General features: G+C 38.7%; 2 protein-coding genes across 2 annotated transcripts in view; one reads left to right on the forward strand and one right to left on the reverse strand.

Annotated features, from left to right (window-relative positions):
* SPEF2 (sperm flagellar 2) overlaps positions 1–16,626 on the reverse strand; it is a 72,812-nt gene extending 56,186 nt beyond the window's left edge. The window contains exons 1-6 of the mRNA XM_031507294.2: positions 16,525–16,626; positions 14,636–14,738; positions 10,108–10,357; positions 6,506–6,643; positions 5,397–5,476; positions 4,366–4,582 (exon numbers count right to left, since the gene is read on the reverse strand). Of these exons, the coding sequence (XP_031363154.2) occupies positions 4,366–4,582; positions 5,397–5,476; positions 6,506–6,643; positions 10,108–10,357; positions 14,636–14,738; positions 16,525–16,582 (846 nt within the window). The 5' untranslated portion in view covers positions 16,583–16,626. The remainder of the gene's footprint in view (positions 1–4,365; positions 4,583–5,396; positions 5,477–6,505; positions 6,644–10,107; positions 10,358–14,635; positions 14,739–16,524) is intronic.
* Positions 16,627–16,685: 59 nt separating this feature from the next.
* PRLR (prolactin receptor) overlaps positions 16,686–23,112 on the forward strand; it is a 153,801-nt gene continuing 147,374 nt past the window's right edge. Inside the window, exons 1-3 of the mRNA XM_077790214.1 lie at positions 16,686–16,746; positions 17,599–17,715; positions 18,815–18,899. The gene's annotated coding sequence lies outside the window, so the exon portion shown is untranslated. The remainder of the gene's footprint in view (positions 16,747–17,598; positions 17,716–18,814; positions 18,900–23,112) is intronic.

Raw genomic sequence — 23,112 nt, forward strand, 5'->3', positions numbered from 1 at the left:
CTTTCCTCAAATCATTAATTTAACCCTGTTATTCAATAGTCACCATTTTTAGCCATAATCTTCAGCATCCTTGAGCAATCTATTTTCTACAGATTTGAAATTTTTTTTCTTCTTTTAGGGGAATTGGGTAATTATATTCTCCATTCTTCCCTATTCAGCAGACTGGGACTATGAGGAAGAATTCAAAACCTAGCAAAATACAAGACTTCTGGGTAATAGTTCCAGTGTCCTTACAGGGACATGAATATAATATGCTATCCAGTACTAAAGGAAAATCATTCTGAACAATTACTTGAGATGTGGTCTATATGCACAGACATTTTGAAGGCTGTGAGTTGTTATTTTTCAAAGTATTCTTGAAATATAATAGTATCTTCTCACTGCTACACTTCTCCAGACTTTTCCTGGTATCTAAACTAATGCTTAATCTAACCTCAAGTTTTGCCTTACTATCACAGTCCAAAACTCCTTTTGAGTCCTGAACAAAAACATCAGCTTGCCTTAAAAACATCATTGCCAAATACCAATGCTACAGCAGAATTCTAGGGGAAATCTCTGATTTGCTAGATATTTGCTTCTGATGCATCAAAACTGCTGTGAAATTTATTCAAATTTAAGAACTTAAATTGGGATCTAATTTGAAGATCTCAAATTCATTCTCCTAGAAATAGAGGCACAAGTAAAGTCAATTAGTAGTAATTAAAAAAAAAAAAAAAAGAAAACCTGAACCACACCAAAATAAAGTATCACTTCTATTTTCTTTCAATCTGGTTTATTTTTTCATCAGCTGTCTCTGACAGAGAAGGTAAAACACCTTATGTAACTTCATTGATAAATGAAAAATCCAACTTGATTGCACATGACATTATTTATGAAAAATTCAGTGAAAAGGTCTACATCTGTCCTACAATGGAGCCAGGACACCTGTAACAGCATTCTAATGCAAAGCATGACTGTTGCAGTTGAAATAATAAGAGAAGAACTTTCTAAATAATCTAGATATTTTATGTTGATTTTGGGGAGAAATCAAACAAACAAGCAAGCAAATATCTCTTTTCATATTTTTAAATTCCCTTTCCTGCCTCAGTTCTATCCACTGTTTCATGGTACTTAGTATTTCAAGTGAGATTTCAAAGAAGAGCAAAGGTTACACAATTCACTTCCTACTGCAAGTAAATATCCTTATTTTTTTTCATTAGTTGCTGCTTAACCTCAACCACAAATTATTACAGCAGTAATAAACCTTCACCAGTTGAAAATTGATGTTAAAATCTTTATTTGCAGGGAATTGAAGGAGCCGCCCTAACAGAGTTGTCATTTGTCATATGCAAAACATCAATTGAATCGTGCAAACAGTTGGTCCAGTGAGAAATTAAAATACCTTCTCTAGGTGAACTTCCTCTTCATAAAGAAAATTGGAAGATGCTCATTTAGAACACTTCACAGGAGCCAAAAGAGATTTTCTCTTTTTTAAAGGGTAGAGAATTTCAATATTTTAAGTGATCAAATACTTTGGCGCACTCACTAGGCCTAAAGAGAGCCACTAGGAAATTCTTGAGGAAAAACAGGCAATTCACTCAAAACTACACAACAGGTAAGTAAGGATTCCAAACACCAAACTCGAAACTCATCGTTTCAAAAAGGATCTTCATTGGATGGAGAAGTGCAACATTAGTAGCTATCTTTCACACAAAAAGAAATGCAATGCAGAAAGTACTCAAGTCTGGCAAGTACTCAAAGGCTGGCAAGTTTTGAAACTTCAGAACATACAAGGACACAAAATAACAATTGTAGAAAAAGTTTTTGTCATAACATTTTGTTTAAACATCTTCACAGAGAACTGTGAAGTGCTTGAAGAAATCATAAATATCACAAATGGGACAACTTAGTAATACTTCGGAAAATTATTATTAAGGAAGCACAATAGATGCTTTTGTCAGTTTACCTACTTAAGACAACAGTGGCATCCAGTGGCCAAACATTAATGTGGTTACATTTTGGGTTGCTCATACATAGTTACTATATCATGTTCTTCTATTTTTCTATTTCTTTGTTTGATTTACATACAAGTGATACATTTCTGTGCTGTTTTTCAGTCATAAATGACCATTTTATGACCTAAACTTGGAGCTTGGCACACACAAATATATTTGATTGACAAGTAATAAGCTAGTAACAATTTGTTTCTCTTCCCATTTTCACATTCTCAATTCACTGCTGATAGTAAGTGATGTCTGATAACTTTTTAAAACAGAGATATAAAATCTGAACAGAGCTATAAAAATAACAAGTACAAATCACCAATAATTTGGTGAAATTGTGGAGATAAAGTTGGGATGAAGCCATACAATTGTCAAGTATGTTCAACACCGGCCTATGAAAATCTGATTGGCATCATGCTGTACTCCACCTAGAGTACTGTCATGTAATTGTAAAGTATTTTCTCTCTCAGGCTCCACCTTGCAGTGTACCAAAAAAAAAATTGAACAGGATTATTTTAATAAACTTTTATAAATATGGATATGAAACACATTACAGCAGTCTGAAGGGATGAAATTCCTTCAATTCTAAATGATCCCATGCCAGGTTCAAGACTTATACAGTGGACGTAAAACTCAGACCTGAATGCATATAAACAGCTGCAATTTCAGTCAACAAACCCTTTCTGGTTCAATATTTAATAAATGGAAAAAGAAATCTTGAACTATTTTCTATTTCCATTCATTTTTTAAAGAAAATACCTCAGTTTGCTTCCCCCTTCTCTTAAGTCAAGTAACATCTAATGTCTGAAATCTCATGAAGTTCCAACAAAACAGTTTTTCCTCTGTTAATTTAGAACCGAATTACCACTAAATATATTCTCTGATATGGTCAGATTACTGCTTCAGTCAAACGCTAATTTGCCATTCCTTCTCATCCCTGCAGTCTGTGATTTCAATTGTACGTATAGCAAAACTGATTTTTCTTCTTGGGAAGCTAGGAACACTACTGCTAGTTTTCACTTGATTTAGAGCCTCTCTGGAGCCAGTCTGAGCTGCTGTATCTACCAAGTGCTCTGGTAGCCATGGCTTTTAGAATCAGTGATCCACACTGCTGGGGTTGCAAGAGCTGAGAGCGCTTAAAGAGCAAGTTTTTGGGACTGCAGTGATTTCAGGCAAGTGGGTTGCAAAACTTTCATCATGGCCTATGTGTATCAACAAGAACATGAAATAAATCTCTTTGAATAAGAACTTGGAGACAGGATATATCTAGAGATGGACTTTTCTAAGTCACTACAGGTATTTTTCGAGAATATAGGTCTGATAGACATTGAGCAGCATCTAACTTCCAGATATTTACCCCAAAAACCTTTTTCTTAACATTTCCAAAAAATCTTCAGACATTAGGTGCCAAGGCTTAAAAATATATATTTTCAGAGGCACTACACATCTGAAATGCTACTATTATATTATTGTTACTAGTATTATTAGTATTAGCAGTAGAGATAGGCTCAGCTATATATGATCTAAACTATATGATCTAAACACATATGATCAACACATATGATCTAAACTAAGGACTCACATGGAAATACTAAAATAAAAAATAACCAGAAATCAAAAAACCCCAGTAAGTTACAAGGCTGTGTATTGATAGAATCATTACAAAAGAGACAATCTGTGAAATTAGTAATCTAAAAAGCTTCTTTTTAAAGGAGAACAAAGAAGAATCCTTTGCTTTTTAATGTATGAAGAAAAATCTTAAAAGCCTTGTGCTTTATGGGACAAATGTAATAATCAGCAAAATTCATTTTTAGACACAATACCGATATTCTCCAGAGACATATCTTGTATTTCATAACACATCAAACACCAAATCTCTGACCTGCAAATAAAATTTTGATTCTCAGCACAGCCATTTCAGAATTCATCAGTCCAGATGAAAACCTTCATATGACACTACAAGTTATGTAACTACAAGTTTTCAAACAAGGAATGCCATGTTTTGTTGTTCTTAAATAATAATCTTCTTTAGAACCATTATACATTTTGATACTGTAGGATGTTCAGCTTTTGGGGATGGGAGGCAGGGAATAGACAGGTCAGTTGCAAATTTTTAGTAATCTTTGTTCTGCTGCCTTAATTTTATCCTTTTAAGTTTACAAGTATGGTGTATGACATAAGAGTGGTGACTAAGAACAGCCAACCTTCTGTATTTTTTAAGGGTTAACATAAAAAAGATATTCAGACATAAGTGTGTATAAGTCCCTTTATCCCCTTCAGATTTTATTCAGCCTTCCAAAAGTACTTGTTTCATATTTGTAAGCTCATTTTAGATTACTATTAAATGCACATAGACTATGTACTTCACCATACAATTTCCCACCTCTTGAGCCTCGTGTGCTGCTAACTGATCCACTAGCATTTTTCGTCGTCTCTTTGCTCGTTGCTCTCTAGCAAATGTATCTTCCTGTACACGTTTTTGAATTTTCCTTATATATTCATCATCTGAATAAATATTTAACAGCTCAGTTCTCTTCTCTGGTATAGATTTTAGACCTGTTGCTTGAGACTTCTGTGTTTGCAATAATTCTTGCACATCACTGATTGAAAAAAAAAAAAGATTGGAATTACCATTCTTAAGGGTCTTTTCACACTGATGTCAGTATAGGTATGTGCAAGTACAACAAATGTAGAACATCACTCTGTGGAATCTGCGGCTACCTCTTGACAATGTCCACTAGGTCCAACACTGACTTAGGCCAACTAATCATTAGTTTCTTTGTCAATACAAAGCCAAATTCCACAGAAATAGGAAATTAGGACAGCTCACATAATGCCAAAGAAAGTGGGGTTACTCCTCAATATTGCCCTACACTCTGAGTAGTTTTGTAAGTATCAATCACAGGTTTACACACAGAAATATCCACAGCAGTATACAACAGTGTCATATCTTCTGAGCAGGGCATGGATATAACCAAAGGTGACAGAATAAAAATTACTTGCAATTATTCACAAATACATCAACATACAGATAAGTTTCAGGATAAAAGTTACTCCTTTTCCCTTTGAAATGTGTTACTGTGTATGCACATTCACAACAATTCCTATCTTGCTGCAAGGGTAACTGACCTTACAGACCCAATGACTAAATAGAAAATATGCATTTTGAGCCTTTCCTTGGTGCACACGTGGCAAAAAGTAGTGAAGGAAGTCTAAGCTGTCCCTACAACAACTAAAGGTAACTTAAAGACACTGCAATTGTGTTGGGCCCAAAATCAGTGCTAGTACGGCATTTGTTCAGAGGATAATCACAGTTTAAATGAAACATTATTCTTTCTTCAAGTAGCTGTCTACATAGCAGACACCTAGGATAGGATGCAGCCTATTCTTAACAATTTAGCATCCAAATATTACCTGTCAGTCACATGGTCATGTACTGCAGAGACATTTCCAGTCATAGACTTCTCAAACTTTTCTATCTCCTTGTATACGTTCTGAAGAAGAAACACACAATTTTATGTTTCCTTTCTCTTCACAAAGCAACATAAAGAAGGTTCAATAGAAAAAATACTAGGGAATTACTTTTATGTCATGTTAGTACAAGAGAAATGCTCACACTGAAAATATTTCAAGCATCAGCTACACCAAGAATAAAAGCAAAATTATTTCCATCTTTCACATTTCAATTCCTTCCCCTCTTCCCCTTTTCCAGCTACAAGTACTTCCACCAGCTAGAAAACTCTAGAATTTTGCAGCTGTTCTTTCTACAGGATAAATCTGTTTTTTCATAGGGCTCTAGCAGAGCAAGTAATTCTCACCATATGGGGATTTGAAACAAGATACTCTGGAATATGATCTGCTTTTGATTTAGTAGCTTGAATGTATCCCTAATAGTTATTCAAGTAACTGTCTTACTACAGGTTACTAAACTCTAGATTTAAAGACTCCTGTTACTGTAGCCCAGTTGTAAAAAGCAGTAATAGTTGCACGCCTAATGACAATGTAATCCATGAATTTGAATTACAATCCATGAGTTTTTTGGTACTACATAATGCAGATTTTTTTTTTTTTAATTGTTGCATCTCTCTGATTTAAAGTTATTGTCAATTTCAGCTGTTACTAGCATTTAATAAGCAGACAGTTTCATAGTGTGTTATAAACCAGTTCAAACATTATGGTTCAAAATGTTATAATGCACAAATCAAAACAGAACACTAATGTTTTTATTTAATGTATTATTTCTAGTAGACTCATAGCTACTCTCAACAATCAAATTACTACTTACCTATGATATTTATGCAATATGAAATTTCTCTTACATCAAAACAATTCTTATTTAAAAAAAACCTGCAAAATCATAATTGTGTAAATATTCAGCCCAAATTTCACTGGTAAAACTGACATCATTTTGACAATCAGCAGCTGGTGCAAGTGCAGTATTTACAATCATAAATTTTCCCAGAAACAGTGAGGTAGGTTTGAGTTAATGTAATTAGCATTAAAACAATATAGATGATAATTACCTCTGCTTCTCTTTTCTTCTTTAAGAATCTTTTGGCTTCAAATGATTTTATAGTAGGTCTTGATGGTTGTTTTTGAATCTGTATAACAGCTGTTTGAATCCTGGCCATTATTTCATTTTGTCTCCTTCCTATGTGATTCTGATATGAGCCAAATACAATTAAACCAAAAATTATCTTCCAGGAAGAAACTAGAAGTGATTATCTGACTCCAGACTTGAACAGATGAGCAATGCTTTATAGACTTTTAAGGGCTTTATTGAATTCTAGTTCTAGTAAGGTACCTGTTTCAGGTCTGAATAAAGCACAGAAAATGAGAATACTAGTTTCCTCGTACACAAATTGAGAATACCATTAGGTAACACTAGCACAGATGATCAAGAAGTAACAAATATATAAATCACACTCATTTAAAGTGCACCAGACATGCAGGCAGGTAAATGTGGAATAAAGAAGAAAAAATAGTTTTTATACAAAGAAGTCAAATATAGTTGGAAATACATACTGCATCAAAAGAGCTATTCCAAAATTTTATTTTGTAATGTTGTTTTGAATATTTTGTTTATTGCTTGCATTTTCCTGTCTAGATACATGAAGGGGCCTTTTTTCCTTCTTGTTATGTAGGGGCAGTAGAACAGCTAAATAATCACAGCAAGACTCTCACCCTTCATTAGCCACATAAAATATATATCAAATTAGTCAACAATCGCTAGTATAATTCAATACTCTGATGCCTGGCCATTTCCTCTATATAAACTATAAACTCTGCATTGGGTGAGTGTTCCCCATGTCTAAAGTAATGTCTTCTTTCTTTTTTTCTTCATCAGAATAGCTACACAAAGCACAAAATGTTCTGAGGCCATACCTCCTATAGATGCCATTCTGTCATTTTCTTGCTTTTGTACAATGCTCCATCTTTTCTTCATAAAAGAAGAATCACACTAAACTCTTGTACAAGGACATCTCAAATGCATACAAGTTGTGATATGTACCCTTTTTCTTCAAATCTATAAATATTTGCCATGCTTGAAAATATGCAAACACTCTCAACTTAAGATGAAGTGATTTTTAAATAGGAATGTTCTTAAGGTCTTGAAAGAGTACATTGGCTTTATTTCCATGCACACCACCTTTCTTTGTCCTTCTATAAACAAGAGCACATAGCACAGAATCAGGAAGCCTTCACAAGAGCACATAGCACAGAATCAGGAAGCCTTCACACTGGTTTTAATTAATTCATTAAGAACATAACCTTCAGAAAATACTTCTTCAGAAGTCTATAAAAATAAGTAGTCATTATTTCTTGGGCTCTTTGCTCTTCTGAGCTCTCAGCTACTCTGCAACATCCACATGAGCTCTCTTATCTGTTAGCAATTTTGATTTTGTTTCATTCTCATGTGGCACTACAGTTTTCAAATGTTAAACATCCAGCAGAGAAGAGTCAGAAACAGCAATAAACATTAAAATATTACAATTTAGAGACTATTGCTTCCAACTGTGTTTTTCTGTGTTAATGTACACAGAAAAACACACAAACATGTTCAAACTGAAAATCAAGACCAGCTCCATAGAAAAGAACTAAGAGATTTGAACTTGAATGATGCCAAACTTTGTTGACAGAAAAGGACACCTCATTGCTCTGCACAGCTTCCTCTGGAGGAGATGCACAGAGGGATGCTCTGGTATCCAGTGAGATGACATGTGGAAAAGAATCACAAAATGGTTTGGGTTGGCAGGGACTTTTAAGATCACCTAGTTTCAAGCGTCCTGCTCTGGGCAAGGACAGCTTCAACTAGACCAGGTTATTTAAAGTCCCATCCAAGCTGGCCTTAAACACTTCTAGGGATGGATAGTCCACAAGAATTCCTTAAAGATCTTCCACCTCTCTTCTCCTCCCTTGTCCCTGAAGGCAGCCTCTCAGATGATCTATCTCCCTAAAGAGCTGGAAGTCTGCTTTTCTGGAGGGAAAAGGGATCTACCTTTACTCCTAATCTGATACCTCAGGACTAAAACACCATCAACCCATGCACCAACATTGTCACTGCAGCCCAGGCTGCCTCCAGTCTTGATGTCTCCAATTATCTTGTTTGTATTGGTGACCATTAGATCCAATATCACATCCCCTCTGGTAGGGCTGTCTACTACCTTGCTCAAGAAGTTGTCCTCTATTCCAAGAGTTTCCTGGATTGCCTACAGGTCCTTGCACTAATTTCCCAGCAGATGTTGGGGAGTTTGAAGACCCACAGCAGCACAAGAGCCTGTGAGCACTATGCCTCCTGAAGCTGGACCAGGATTTGGTCAAATAGGCTTGCCTTAGTCAGGAATACTGTAGTAAACACCAGCCACAGGGTTCCATGTTTTGCTTTGGTCTCTGATTCTTATCCACAGGCTTTCAACCTGCTCATGTCTATCCCTCAGAGACAACTCTTCACATCCAATCCACCTCTTGATATAGAGGGCAAACCCGCAGCCTCTTGTTCCTCTCCTGTCCTTTCTGAACAGCCTGCAGCCATCCACAGTTGCACTTCAGTCACAGGATTTGTCCCATACAGCACCAGGGGAGGAAAGGAAGCGTTTCTTTACTGAAAGTCTCCAGCTTTGTAGATACTCAAAACCACACTGAACAAGGTCTTGAGGAGCCTGCCATAGCTGGCTTTGCTTGGAGCAGGGGGGATAAACTGAGTTCCAGAGGCTCTTTCCAACCTATGTTCCTCTCTCTAGTTCTCAACCTTCCTATTCTATGATTCAAATGCCATTCTGAACTTGTCTTGAATAAGACCTGCTCTCAGTTGCTCAATCCCTTTAAGTAATCCCTCTGCAGGTGAAGTGATATGTTGACTTTTCGGTACTATCTTAGCACTTGTTGATAAACTTCTGCTTGAAGACTATTTTTCAGAAATAGTGCCAGAAAAAAAAAGTTACATTTCTCCCAGCTGAATTTAATTCATTATATATACCTTATTAAAAATTCATCATCCTGATAACAAATAATGGTCTGGAAATACTGAATATTACTACTGACAACAAGAAGGAAGTATTTAACAGAACCTACCACATCAACACTAACTTCCTTTTAGACATTTCTTTTCCTTTTATTTTTCTCTCTTTGTGTTTCTCAGCATACAGTAGTTGCAGAATGGAGTGCAGTATAAATGTATGGAGAGACATGCAACAGAATCAATCAAACCACAGTGGCACAGAGCTGAACATAGTTAAAAATAGGTTTCCTGGAGGGGAAATTAGTCTGAGTTGATACCTAGACCACAATGCAGTCTGCAATCTGTACTGATCAAACGAGTAAAGAGGCAGCTGCTGAACAACTACTAGCTTTTGTTGTTATAGTATTTTAAGTCTGGAGAAAGCTTGAAAACAGAGCAGGTAACACAGAATGAACCAAAACAAAGAAACACAGAAGATCAATATCCTATTGAGTTCCTGTGCAAACCCACTGTACAAGACATAGCAAAGAATTGCTTCTTTTCCTTTTAAGTACTGGGCTTTGAACAGGAGATTTACAAAGTAAAGAGAGAATGCACATAACATGTTTGAAAGGTATGTGTAAATATGCTACCTTTTTTATATTTATACAAAATAGACTTAGTTACCTCTTCATTTCCCCTTTCAGTAGATGCAAGTTTTGCAGTTGCTGCAGGTCTCATTGCTTCCACAGCTACTCCAGTGAGCTTTGCTTTCCTCTTTTTTTCTAAAGCAATATACAATTCATATAAAAGCATTGTTGCAGCCCCATGCTGTCTTGTCATGATGTCTTTGGCCATATTCTCATTAAACTGCACACCAAGGAGGTGAAGTGTGGGTTCCAGGCGAGAAAAATTGTTAATTTTTGCATCTGCACCTCTGTATTATTAAAAACAACAACAACAAAAAAAAAAACCTAAAACTTAAATTTATTTTCAATTCCAACTTGCTGCATTAAGCATGGTCATGACACTTATCTCATACCAAGACAGGAGTAGAAAAAAACAACCCACAGAGGATTTTCTTAAATAATGTGATACATTCTTTGGCTTAAGTTTTATACTGCTGTACAGGTAACTGCATTGATTACTATGCTTAACTTTTTGAAAAGACAAAGTAAATTCTGATATGTGTGCACACAAAATGTATCTAATAGCAAAAGCTAATCTGCAATTGCAGCTAATGGTATACCATCTGCAAAACAGACAAGGAATTCAAACAACGTTTCTACATTATCTGTATCAATCACTCAAATTCTCACCAATTAAACCATAGGAACAAAAAAAAAAGGGGTCTGTATTACCTAATAGCCTTTACAACATATTTTTTCTTCAAGAAAAAGAAATAGACACACAGGTTAAAGCAGTGTTGAAAACAAATTCTACATTCTAAATGAGAAATTTACATTTGAAACTAAGATAGTGGCTGGCAGGCTATTATTTCTTTTGATATGTAAGTTCTCGTGGAAAAGCACTCAAGATCCACAGATATACAGGGCAAACCCAAATAACAAGAAATTGTCAGTTTATAACAATCAGCATATCAAATTTCATCAGATATATCCATAACTTCAGTCTGAGTCAGAAGATCATGCTTTCTATACTGCTCTATTGCTTGAGTTCACAATAGTTACTTCACATGGAGCAAACAGCTTTTGAGGTCAGCCAAGATCCAGCATAATTCTACAGAAATAGCTCATTTTAACTGAAGCCTTTCTGGTAACACAGTATTCATCTTATTTCTAGATTAAACTCTCCAGGAGCTCATTATCCTCACTGTAACAATCCCAGCTTTATTTCTTATACACTGACACTGACACTGAAGCTTACAAGTATTGAGCACTTTTTCTGCCTTTGATTCAAGGTTAAGATGAGCCCTCTTGCCAGAAATCATCTGACATGCACTGAGAAGCTCTTAACTTTTCATTCTGTGAGACTGACTTGTTTGTACATCTCTACTTCTCCCTCCTTGCACTCCTTGAAGACAAGAGCAGCAGGTGCAGTCTCCTGGTCCTAGGGACTCCCCCCACCATCACAAACTTTCAAAGACTATTGAGAGTGGCCCAGCAATGACATTGGCCAGGTTACATAGCCTGGGTAAGTATGTGCCATTAGGTCCCATGGACTTACACATTTCCAATTTACTTAAATATTCCTTAAACTTTTCCTTCTCCATGGTTAAATCCTTCTTCCTACAGACTTTCCTGTATGTCTTAGGGCCTTGGGATACCTTAGTCTTTTGCATGTCCCAGGAGCCCTATATTTTCCCCAGCCTTCCTTTTGCTGTGGACATAACTTTAAAAGCCCATCTTGTTGCTCTTCTACCTAGACATATGACAAGACCTTTTTTCCATGAGGGCAATAATATATAAAATACATACAAATTTCATATTGAAAAAAATTGCCTGGAGAGGTAGTATAGTCTCCATCATTGGAGGTCTTCCAGATCACACAGGGTAAACAACCGGTGCAGACCTTCCTGTTAGTTTCAAGGACTTGGGGTTTCTGAGTGTGAATCTTATTTAGTAGACTAAGATAGAGAAGGCATTAAGCATCTCAGCCTCAGCATGGCAGATGCTCATTTGACAATCTGAGAGAGAGGCTGATGAATGCAGCCACACTGTGCCATCTTTTTGATGCAGGAAGACAACTAAGAATGGCCACTGCAGAGGGAGGTCCTGGATCTTCCTGCTCTCTCATACAGAAGGCCGCTCCTCTTCTCCCCCACCTTAACAGCCTGTTCATCCTTAAGTGCCTATATCAAGCCATGGCAGCACACCAGTCCTGGGAGCTATCCCACCACCACACTGCGACTGCAATGATTACCCAGCATCTGCTCACAGGCCTCTGATTTCTTTTGTTTGACCCCCATGCTGCATGCTTTACTATACAGGCACTTTATAGATGTGTGATTTAAAAAAAAAATTAGAGTAATTTAGAAAGGGTGTGAATGCTTCTCCCATAATCCTGTCATCTCAGCATGTCCTTAATTGCATGCATACATTAGGCTGAGCAGCCTTCTACACTGTTTTGCTGCTCTTAATCACATCACCTTCCTCTTGCTTGCCAGTCTAGGCCATCACTTCCTCTCTTATCTAAAACTAAACCTCTCCACCAATACTCATTCCTAGTTTAGAGCTATCCTCACCAGATTTGCCAGGTTGTTGACAATGATTTCCTTGTCCAACTTGGTCAGGTGGATCCCATCTCTTCCTAGCAGTTTTCCCTCTCAGAAGAGGATCCTATGACTAGGAAAAGCAAATCCCTGTGGAGGACAGCAGCTGCACAACCACTTGTTGACCTGTAGAACTTATCCACTACTCATCAAGCCCATCCAACAGCAGAAGTGAGGAAAGTAAATAAATACTTGGGCCCTCAAGCTTTTGTCTCCAGGTCTCTGGTGGTATCCTTGGTGTCCACAGAGAAGAACAGCAGGGATATTAGTGCAAGGGCTGGACAAGTCTCTGCAGCTCTGGACTGAAATTCCAGCATGCAGCAAACCTCCCCGGCTAGCATGTGACATCAGCCGACAGCACTTCCATCTATCTCCTGCAGGAGAAAGTCTCCCACTGCTATCCCCACCTGTTCCTCCTAGTGCTCTCGCATGGTTTACACTTTACCTGGTCAAATGCTTTGTCACACAGTGCCACCAGCACTCATATGCTACCACTGCAATGAACCTGTTCACAGCTGTAGTTCAGCAGGAGGAGCAGACACTTTCTTTTTCCTCACAGAAGTCACCAGCTGCCAGTCACCTCCTTTTCCTAACACAATTCTGTATGTCTCTCCGTCAGCACAACTGCACATTCAGGCTCCTGTATCTGCAGCACCTCAGACAAGAGAGTGTACTGACCTCATTCTTCAGCAACTTGAGTGGATAACACAGCTCCAACTTGAGTGGATAACACAGCTCCTCCATGAGCACACGTCTCTGCAGGCAAAGCCACCACCTCCCCCTGATGAAGGCAATCCCACCAGTCTGAGAAAGGGATAATTGACTCCTTTCATTGGAGAGAAATTCGAGTTGAGGCCTCTGACACTGAATAGTTGTTCCAGTGGGTACTGAATATCATGCCCTGTCATGCATCTCCATCTTTGCTGAGCACACATAAACTGTCTCAGCAGAGTTTCCAGTCACTTCTTGCACCTACTGAAGTGTATGTTCACTAAATGCACCTCTCTAATCACCTGGGGACAAGAGCTCAAAGCACCCTTTTACTGGGAAGAATTGAGAAAACATGTGAGAAGATGTGAGAGCTTGCTAGAAGAAAGAAAAGCCTCCTGAAGCTACTTTTCCCAACAACAGCAGGCACTATGAGAATTACCTGGGATTTTCTAAGAGATCTAGAAGTCCAGAAACAGAGTTCAAGAACTGCTGTGTGAAACTGCTTTTTGTTGGCTGCCTTTATTAGCTGGGCTCAACCTGCTGTCCTACAATTTGGTCAGACTTGGCATAGGAAAGGGTGTGAATACACTAGAAGTTCAAAGAACGTAAAAGCAAAGGTTCAGAAGAAACAGGAGAATTTTGTAGAACTCTTGATGAACATGCGCACCATAGTCTGACAAAACACAGCATAAGCCAAGCTCATGAATTGCATCATCAATCTAAAAAAAAAAGCTCACAGATCTGCACAAGATTTTTTAACATCCCATTTTAGAGTTGTTCCTAATTATAAATATTACAGCAGATTACTTCTAAACTTATAAATTTTTATATGATCTTCTGCCAGAGCTCCACTCAAAGCCTCATAATGTTTCTCCAGCATTTTCATTTTAGTGCAGATGTTATGGTCACCACCGCAACATGAACAATAGTCCTAATTCTACACAGATCATGGGCAGAGTTCCACTACTCCTAATCACAGAGACATCCTTGAAAGGCTTTTTGAGCGTCTGGTCTAACCTGGTTACTGGTCATTGTAGTTACAATTAAAATGCATAATTTTCGTGAAAAATTATGGTCAATCTCTCTGGAAATATGAAATCAATTCATGCCTCAAACATATTTAGCTTTTGAATTACTAAAAAATATTTTAAATCTCAATAAATTCTACAGTGCATTAGCAAATCCCAGCTGAGGAAATACATATTTTGTCTGCTCTATGTAAGAGACTTGTCACTTTATACAGGAGACCAAATGTTATCCATATGTACTAACCTGTTCTGTGAAAATTGTTTAAAGTCATCCTGAAGACCATATTTGTGTAGAAGTTCTCCTAGGAGGTAGCCAGTAGAAAAATCTTCTGGAAATGATCCTGGAACTAAGTTTGGGGGTTTTGTCATTGTTTGGAGTTTTTTAGATAAAATAATTAAAAGAATCCAGATGTTAATTTTAATTTAACATTTATTTAATTAATTGATTAAAAACAAAACAAAAATAAAAACAATAACAAGTTAATTTTAAACTTGTTATTGTTTTTATAACAAAACTAAATCCAAAGTTTATAAATAATTCAAAAAAATTTTAGGAGACTGATCTAACAGTAATAGTTTTCAAATCATAAATAAATATACTTTCTGTGTAGTCATTTTGCAACATCAGCTATACATGGTAATTTCTAATTTTCTGTGTTAAAATGCAACCATCACCATAATTGCCACTGAGATTGTGAAAATATCTATAAACTATAATTACTAGATTTTCCATAGAAAACGCAGATGAAAAAAAAGGCTAGCTCTAAAGTGCTTCTCTTCATACAATCACAGAATCACAGAATATGCTGAGTTGGAAAGGACCCATCAGAATTGAGTCCTTCATAGCAAACCCCAAGAGTTAAACATCCTGTGCCTGAGAGCATTTTCCAAATGCTTCTTGAGCTCTGTCAGGCTTGTAGTTGTGACCACTGCCCTGAGGAGCCTGTTCCAGTGCTCAACCACCCACTGGGGAAGACCCTTTTCCTAATATTCAACAAACCTCCCCTGACATAACTTCAGGTCACTCCCTTGGTTCCTGTCACTGTCACCACAGAGCAGAGGTCAGTGTCTGCTCCTCCTCTTCCCCTCATGAGGAGAGTTGTAATTCCCTTCAGCTACCTCCAGGTTGAACAGACCAGATGACCTCAGCCACTCCTCACACAGCTTCTTCTCCAGACCCTTCACCATCCTTGTTGCCCTCCTTTGGACACTCTCTTATACTTTCTTGTCTTTCTTACACTGTGGCACCCAAAACTGCCCCCAGCACTCGAGGTGAGGCTGCCCCAGTGCAGAGCAGAGCAGGACAATCCCCTCCCTTCCTGGCTGCTGATGCTGTGCCTGATGCTCCCAGGGCAGGGTTGTCTCTCCTGGCTGCCAGGGCACTGCTGGCTTGTGCTCAGGTCACCATTGACCAGGAGCCCCAGGGCCCTTTCCACGGCAGTGCTTTCCAGCATCACCTTCCCCAGTCTATACACACCACAAGGGTTGCCCCATCCCTGAAGCAGAATTTGGCACCATCATACTGCTGGTGATTGCCCATCTCTCAGATTTTCCTGAGGGTTTTGTTCCTTCCTTGCAGTGCAAATGCTTTTCCAATGCCAGCACAACAGCTGACATTCAAAACAAATCACTACTTTCCAAAAATATTAAACTAGTTCTTATTCTATAGAGTCTTTATTAGCACTTTAAGTCTGAGCATTTTCTATCTTTTGAGAACACCTGCCCCTTGAGAAGAATTAACTTCAGCCAGAAAATTTTCAGGCATAGGAATATATTGTCCAGGGAGATGAAGGAGTCACCATCCCTGGAGGTGGTCAGGAGGTGTCTGGATCTGGCGCTGAGTGATGTGGTTTTGTGGTTCAAGGGTTACAGGGGCACTGCTGGTTGCATGGTTGGACTGGGTGGTCCTGAAGGTCTTCTCCAGCTCTCACAGATCTAGGATTCTGTAGTCCCTGCCTTTCACACGAAGACTAAAAATGTACCCGCGGAGGCACGTGGTGGCAGGAAGGGAGCGGGCCCGCCAGGGAGTTGGCCGCGGGGAGACCCCTGGCACTACGGCCGGCCGTGACCCCGCTGACCCCGCTGCCCCGCGGGCAGGCCCTGCCCGTCCCCGCGCAGCGGGGCTCCACTCACCGATGCGCCGGGAGAGCTTCACGTCCCGGTTGAGCCACTCGCACAAGATGTGGGACATGGCGTGAGGCGCCCGCGGCCGCCGCCGCCGCCCGGCTCCGCGTCCCGTTGCCCGGGCGACCGCGGGCGGTGCCTGCGCGTGAAGGCGGGGCGCGCGGCGGCGCGGACGCGCAGGCGCGGCGGGCGGGCGGGCGGGCGCGCGGGTGTGCTCGGACGCGGAGCAAGGTGAGCGCGCGGCGGGGCGGGGCGGCCCCGGGGGAGGCGCTGGGCGGGCGGGCGGGGGCTGAGGCGGGGTCGGCGCGGCGGGGCCGGCCCGGCCGAGGCCGGCGCAGCGCGGGACGCGGCGCGGTGGTGCGGGGCCGGGCGCGGTCTCCCTGCCTGCCTCGGAGCCCTATTGGGCTGCCGGCGCGGAACTGCCGCCCCGGCTGCGCTGCCTGCCCCGGCTGCGCTGCCTGCCCTGCGTGCGCGTTGCACGTGTGTTTGTTCAGACAGCCATTTCCCCGTTCCGCCCCGAGCCCGGCGCCCTCCGTGTTTGCTCGTGAGCTGGTGGGGGTGGTGCAGGGTAGAGATCGAAAAGCTGGGAATTAGAAGTAATTTATTCGCAGAAGGGATGATTAGGCACTGGAATGGGCTGCCCAGGGAGATGGTGGAGTCACGACCCTGGAGGTGTTAAAGGAAGGACTGGATATGGCACTCAGTGCCGTGATCTGCTTGTCCACGCTGGTGCTGGCTCGCAGGTTGGACGAGATCAGCTTCAGAGATCTTTTTCAACCTGATCGATTCTTGCGACTCTGCAAAGCGCAGCCTGTCGGGAGAAAGGGAATTAATCCAGGGTGATTTTCCCAAATCCGTTGTCATAAGAGCACAAGTTGTTACTGTGCCGGCGCCGTGTGGGGAGGGGGCGGGCGGGCGCTGGCCGCCCGGAGCGCGCTGCACATGCAGGGCGGTGTGCTCCGAGCTCGGCAGCGGCGCCGTGCCGGACAGCTGCTCGGGCGGGAGCCCGGCCCGCTGTGGGGCGAGCCCCGCCGAGCCCGGCTTTGCTCTGCTCTTGTTTGAATTAAGTCGTCTTTGTTTTAGAATCACACCGAAACAGCCGTGCACCCGTTCCAGTGCTTCTATTTGAAGCGTGTGTAATAAAACGCCAGAGCAACGGGGAAGAGAGCTACATCTGGAAAATGCACTGCAACACAGTGGGTATTTAAATTGGCCAATTTTTTTCTTGGAAAAGTTATCTTAACTACTCAAGTTTTCAAGTACCTTTCAGCACAAGACGGAATATTGAAGGATTATTTTTGCTACAAAAGGCAGGAACAAGGTGATCTAGTGGCAAATGAAAAGACAACAAGCTAATGATATTTTTCAAAAGTGACAGTTAACTTGGAATGTTACAGGTTCTGTTCCTTGAGAACAAACAGAATTCCTCAGATTAAATCTGTGTGCTTTGACAGAGGGTGTGCTTTAAATCAAATTAAATCCTTGAGAATACGAATATAAATCTGTAACTGACCAGGTATTTATGCATCTTGAAAAGGCCAGTGTAAAATCAGTGGCATATGAATCAGTGAAGTAACAGAAAACTTCAAGAGAGAGGAAGTACTTTTAGGACAGATGTTTAAATTAATATTTATATTCTTTTAAGGATTCAAAGTTTTGCATATATCTGAGCTTATGAAAATTCATGCACTTTAGAAAAAGTTCAAATTTTTAATATTTTTATGATTGTATTTGTAGTGGGTGTATCTATATTCAGTGTTTTTCTGGTGTTTCAGGGCGGAAAGAACAAACATTTTAGCTTCATCATGGAGTTTTTCCCATGGCTCCAGAAATCAATGTATATGTTTTTATGTTGATAGTTAGGTGTTGCTGCAAGTAGTCATTAGCAGTAGCTTATGTTAATTTAAAACATGCAAACTATAATTGATTTATATTAAGTATAGAACTTCTTTCCATATCACCTCTGACTTTGAAAGGCTGGTACTTCCTGTATCTTTAGATTTTTTTTTTCCTGTGGAATGTATTCCTTCGAGTTCATTATCATATTCAGTGCATTTCTAAACACCTGATTTTGTTTAAAATTTGCATGAGTTTTTCTGTATGTTGAGATGACATAATAAAATCTTACTCAGATAAGCTAGAACTATGAGAAAGATGTGGAATTTCATGTTTAAATTCAATAGTGGCTTGCTGTTTCATCTATATCTCTTTTAACAAATTAATGTAGCTTTCTTTATTCTGAGAAGTGATGGGATAATGTATTAATAAAATTTTACTTTATTCTTTCCCTGAATTTAAGAACTTGGAAAGATGTCTGTGTTCTGCACTGTGAAAGCTGAGCCCAAAAACTATTTAAAGGAAAATAACTGCAGAAATCAAATAAAGTAAGTGTTTCCCCCATTCTACCCTTGCTGAAAACACCAATATTTAAAAATAATAGCATTGTATACTTCCTGTGCTCTCAGGTTTTTGTATCTCTTTTAGGAATGCCAATGGGCATTCCAAACCGGTTTTTCACAGGACTCTCTACTTTGAATGATGTAGATCTTAGTCAGTAATATGGGGTTGTGGAATGCATATGAATTATTCACCTAAGGCTCTATCTTTATTTTAAACTTCATGCATCCTATTGTGGACTTGCTTTGAAAGAGGAGAGGATTGTTTACAGGTTGAATTTATAATAGCTGAAGCAGTAGAAGACACCAGGCAGCAACCTGTTGAGCAGAAATTGGAGTGTCAAGGATCATCTATTACATTTCATTCCTTTGCCCATCTGAAAGAAACTGCAGACATAAAGAACATGATAAAAATGATGTGACCAAGCCTATAGCTTTTCTTGGACATTAGTTTTGAATAAGATGGACATAATAGTGTTACACATAAAGAATAAAATGGTGAAATCCAGTTTTAAATGTGAATATCAATAAACTTTATCATGAAAGGGCAACCATAATACTTCTAAGTCTTCAAGATAATAAACTGATGGGGAATTAAGTCTGCAGTTTAATACAACTAAGATTAAGAAAAGTAAAATGAAACAGTATCTGAATTCTTGAATTAAATTGCATAAAGAGTAAAGCTGTGCCAACAGCAATAGCAATAAACTAAAACAGAGCAATTAAAGAGTGTCTGTGTTAGGGAGTTTCCTTTTGTGCACCAAAATTTACTTTTTCCTGTATCAACAAGATTTTTTATAAACATGCCTTTAAATTCTTTTAAAATATATAGCTTTTTTTTTTTTGACTTGTAATGTTATTATTTATATTATTTGCTTGTTTTCTCTGTTTCCTGGGAAGCTACAAAGCGGCTAAATAGCCTCCACTTCTCTTAGGGCTTCTTTTCACTCTTCCCTCCCAGTTTATTATTTATTTTACTTTATGTTATTTGAATCACAGAATTTCAGAATAATCTGTGTTGGAAGTTGGATCCACAAGGATGATCAAGTCCAACTCTTAAGCAAATAGGCTGTTTTGGGTTTGAATCTGCAACCTTGGCATTATTAACACTATGCTCTAACCACCTGAGCTAATCTCAGGGTATTTATCCCCTCTGACAATGATTGAATTATCATGTCCACTTGAAAACTTAAGTTTTGAATTTATTTGTCCTTCACATATACTCTTCTGGGCCTCATGTCTGTACTGAGGACAGAAAAGGATTAAGGTCTAAACAAAAAAATCATGAACTTGAGGTTTGTGCTTACCATGTGTTAGCACAGGTGGTTGCTTGGTGCATTTCTCAGCTCCATGGCCCCTACTGGCTCTTAGAACAGCACTATGGAAGCTTGTCCTCACTTCAAACTTGGTTTTCTCGTTGCCACAAGACAACAGTTATATTGAGCCGCAACCCATGTAGGTCTAGTCTGGTCTCCTGTCTCTAACAATGATCAATAAGAGATTTTGGGGAAGAAATGGAGAGAAATCATATACTAAGATCTGTTAGCATATACTCCATTGCCATACAGAACATTCTCCCTGCCACCATTGTTTGCCACATTTGTTTGTTAGTTAGTTTGGTTGTTTTTTTAAAAAGACGCTAATGACTTCGAAAGTTTTTGGAGAGATTTTGCAGCTTTAAGATAGACAATGCTTCTTAACCATTTCAAGCATCAAGAGAGTAAAATAAAGCATCAGAACAGCAAAAGCTGAGTGTAAATGATGGAAAGAAAGAAAGAACCAAGATGCCTGACAGATTAAAAATTCACATAAGCAAGACAAAAGGAAGTAGGAAGCTCGTTAGAACCTCTCTGAATGAGTTCATACATATCTTAAGGACACAGTAAATTACAGGAGAAGTAGAGACTAGCATGTTCATACAACTTTAAACAGGTATGTGAAACAAAGAAATGAGGAATTAAGGACATTTTTATTTTGGAGATGTTGCTGTGGTTTCACTGTATTTCATTACCCATTTCTAAGCATCTCTTCTTAATAGTTTATTTTTGGGTTTATTACCACTTTCTTTCCTTTGTGGTTATTTTTCTCTATTAGAAAGTTGTGTGTATTGGGGATTCTCTGCTTCCTTAGTAGGATAATAGGAGTAGTAGTAGGGGAGAGCAGTGGGCAAGGGGTAAAAAAAAGTTGATGATTAGAGACTGGAATTGAACAAGATTCATTGAAGAATGTGACCAGTACACATAGCTAGCCAAGAGGGCTCCATTAGGGATAGAACAAAGAGGATAAAGGCAACACAAATTGCTTTAGTTCTATGGATTAAGCAGAGCCTTGAAATTCTGAGTCACTATTTCTCTGCCTTCAGAAATTGTATGTAAAACATGCTGTCAGAAGATGGTTTTAGTCAACCCCAGTAATTACACATATCCACTCACATCTGTGTCACAATACAGTCAGAACTAAAATTATGTGAACATTTTTCTTGTAGTCATTCTTTTATGTATAGAATAGCTGTGTGTTTGGTGTAGATGAATGAAAGCTCTCTCCAGCTGTCTTTTTTTAGAAAAAAGAAGGCAGTAAAGTAGTAAGTAAAGTTCAGATGGTTCATTTTTGTCATGCACAGTTTAATTCACTTTCTGGCATAGTGTTTCTGCAAGATAAAAATCTAGTTAATAAATCAGATTTTTCTAGGTGGCTAAACTGTAAGTATATAATTTTATGGATGGATTGCTTTATAAACAATTGTCTGAAATATTTTGAGTAGTACTTAGAATACTCTCAACGCCTCATCAGCTAGTATTTTATCCTTGTTATTCAATAAATGGTCATTAACTGTGCTCATTTGTTCTACTTTTTTTTTGCTGTGGTTTTTGTCTAGCATTATTAAAGAGTATGTGTAATGTTACTAGAATCCTCTTGGAGGTTACTGAAATGCAACTGCTTTTTCTTTCAGAAACAGTATGGCTATTGTGTACTAACAATTCTATTCAGTTATGTTTTTAGAGTATAAAAATAAGAATAGTGTGTCTGATTTTGAAGTAGAGAAGGAATTCAAGTAAGCATAATGTAACCGAATGATCTGGAATTTGGCTAGAATTCTAGGAACAAATGCCAGCAGTTAAAAGCCTTGGATAGCTCTTTCTGGTTATGTTGAAAGGGAATATTGGTCAAGCATGCTCTAAATTGGAAGTTTTCCTGGTAGAATATCAAGTTTTCAACGTTGTTCTTTAATCAGTAGTACTTAGCTACTTAGAGTAGAGCTGATGATGCAAATGGTTAAAATCAAAGTGATTTTGATCCTGCTAGACAAAGGAGAGACTATGGGCTAATATGCCCAGTTACTTCTTTAATAAAAAATTAATGGTACATCATAGCATGGTAATGCTAGTACACAGAATATAACTTCTTTTCTAAAATAATGATTTATCTTTCAGGTTGCTCATTTCTCTCCTCTTATGCCAGTATTAATTTTGCTCTCAGGCTGATTCCAATAGATGTTTTCTTTTCTTCTTGATCCAATAGATGTTTTCTTCTGGAGTGTAGGAGTTGCTGATAATGACAAGGATAGTATTGTGCCTCTGCTTAATGGCTGTGGAAATGCAATTTTAAAAATCTTTGAATTATTCATAAGCAGTTTCTTATTTGATTACATGTGATCTGACTAGAAGATTTAAACAGGAATAAACAGTCTTCCTTAAAATAAGTAAAATTCTGTTAAAAAGTTAGATTTAATATAGAATGACTGAACAGGGGTCCTAGTGTTGAAAGATGAAAAAAAGCCATCCAATTGTTCATGTTTTGAATTGTGGTACAGATAAGCATTTTAAACAAATTACAGGAATTTAGAAACTTGTGTGGTAAAGCATTACTGTTACTGATGGATCATTTCAAATCATGAAACAGTGTAGAAAATTTTGTGATTAAACCAGTAGTAAGTCTCTAAAACAGTGTGCTACTCTGCCTCTGATTTTTCTCCAGCTGTCTCTTATTCCCATTTCCCGTTCTTTTTGCTCTGTTGATTCTTATTCTCTCCCGCCATCAGAATTATTCTTACTTATATACTTGTTCTTCATATTCCTCAGGTCTTTATATCTAATGATGTGTCTTTCTTCTCCTTTTCATCTACTGCCCCAACTCTTCTGTCCTGCCAAGGCTTATACATGCATTTTGTTTTGAAAGTAATTTACACACATTTTGAATTATG

The sequence above is a fragment of the Lonchura striata genome, chromosome Z (assembly GCF_046129695.1).
Source record: "Lonchura striata isolate bLonStr1 chromosome Z, bLonStr1.mat, whole genome shotgun sequence".
NCBI lineage: Eukaryota > Metazoa > Chordata > Aves > Passeriformes > Estrildidae > Lonchura > Lonchura striata.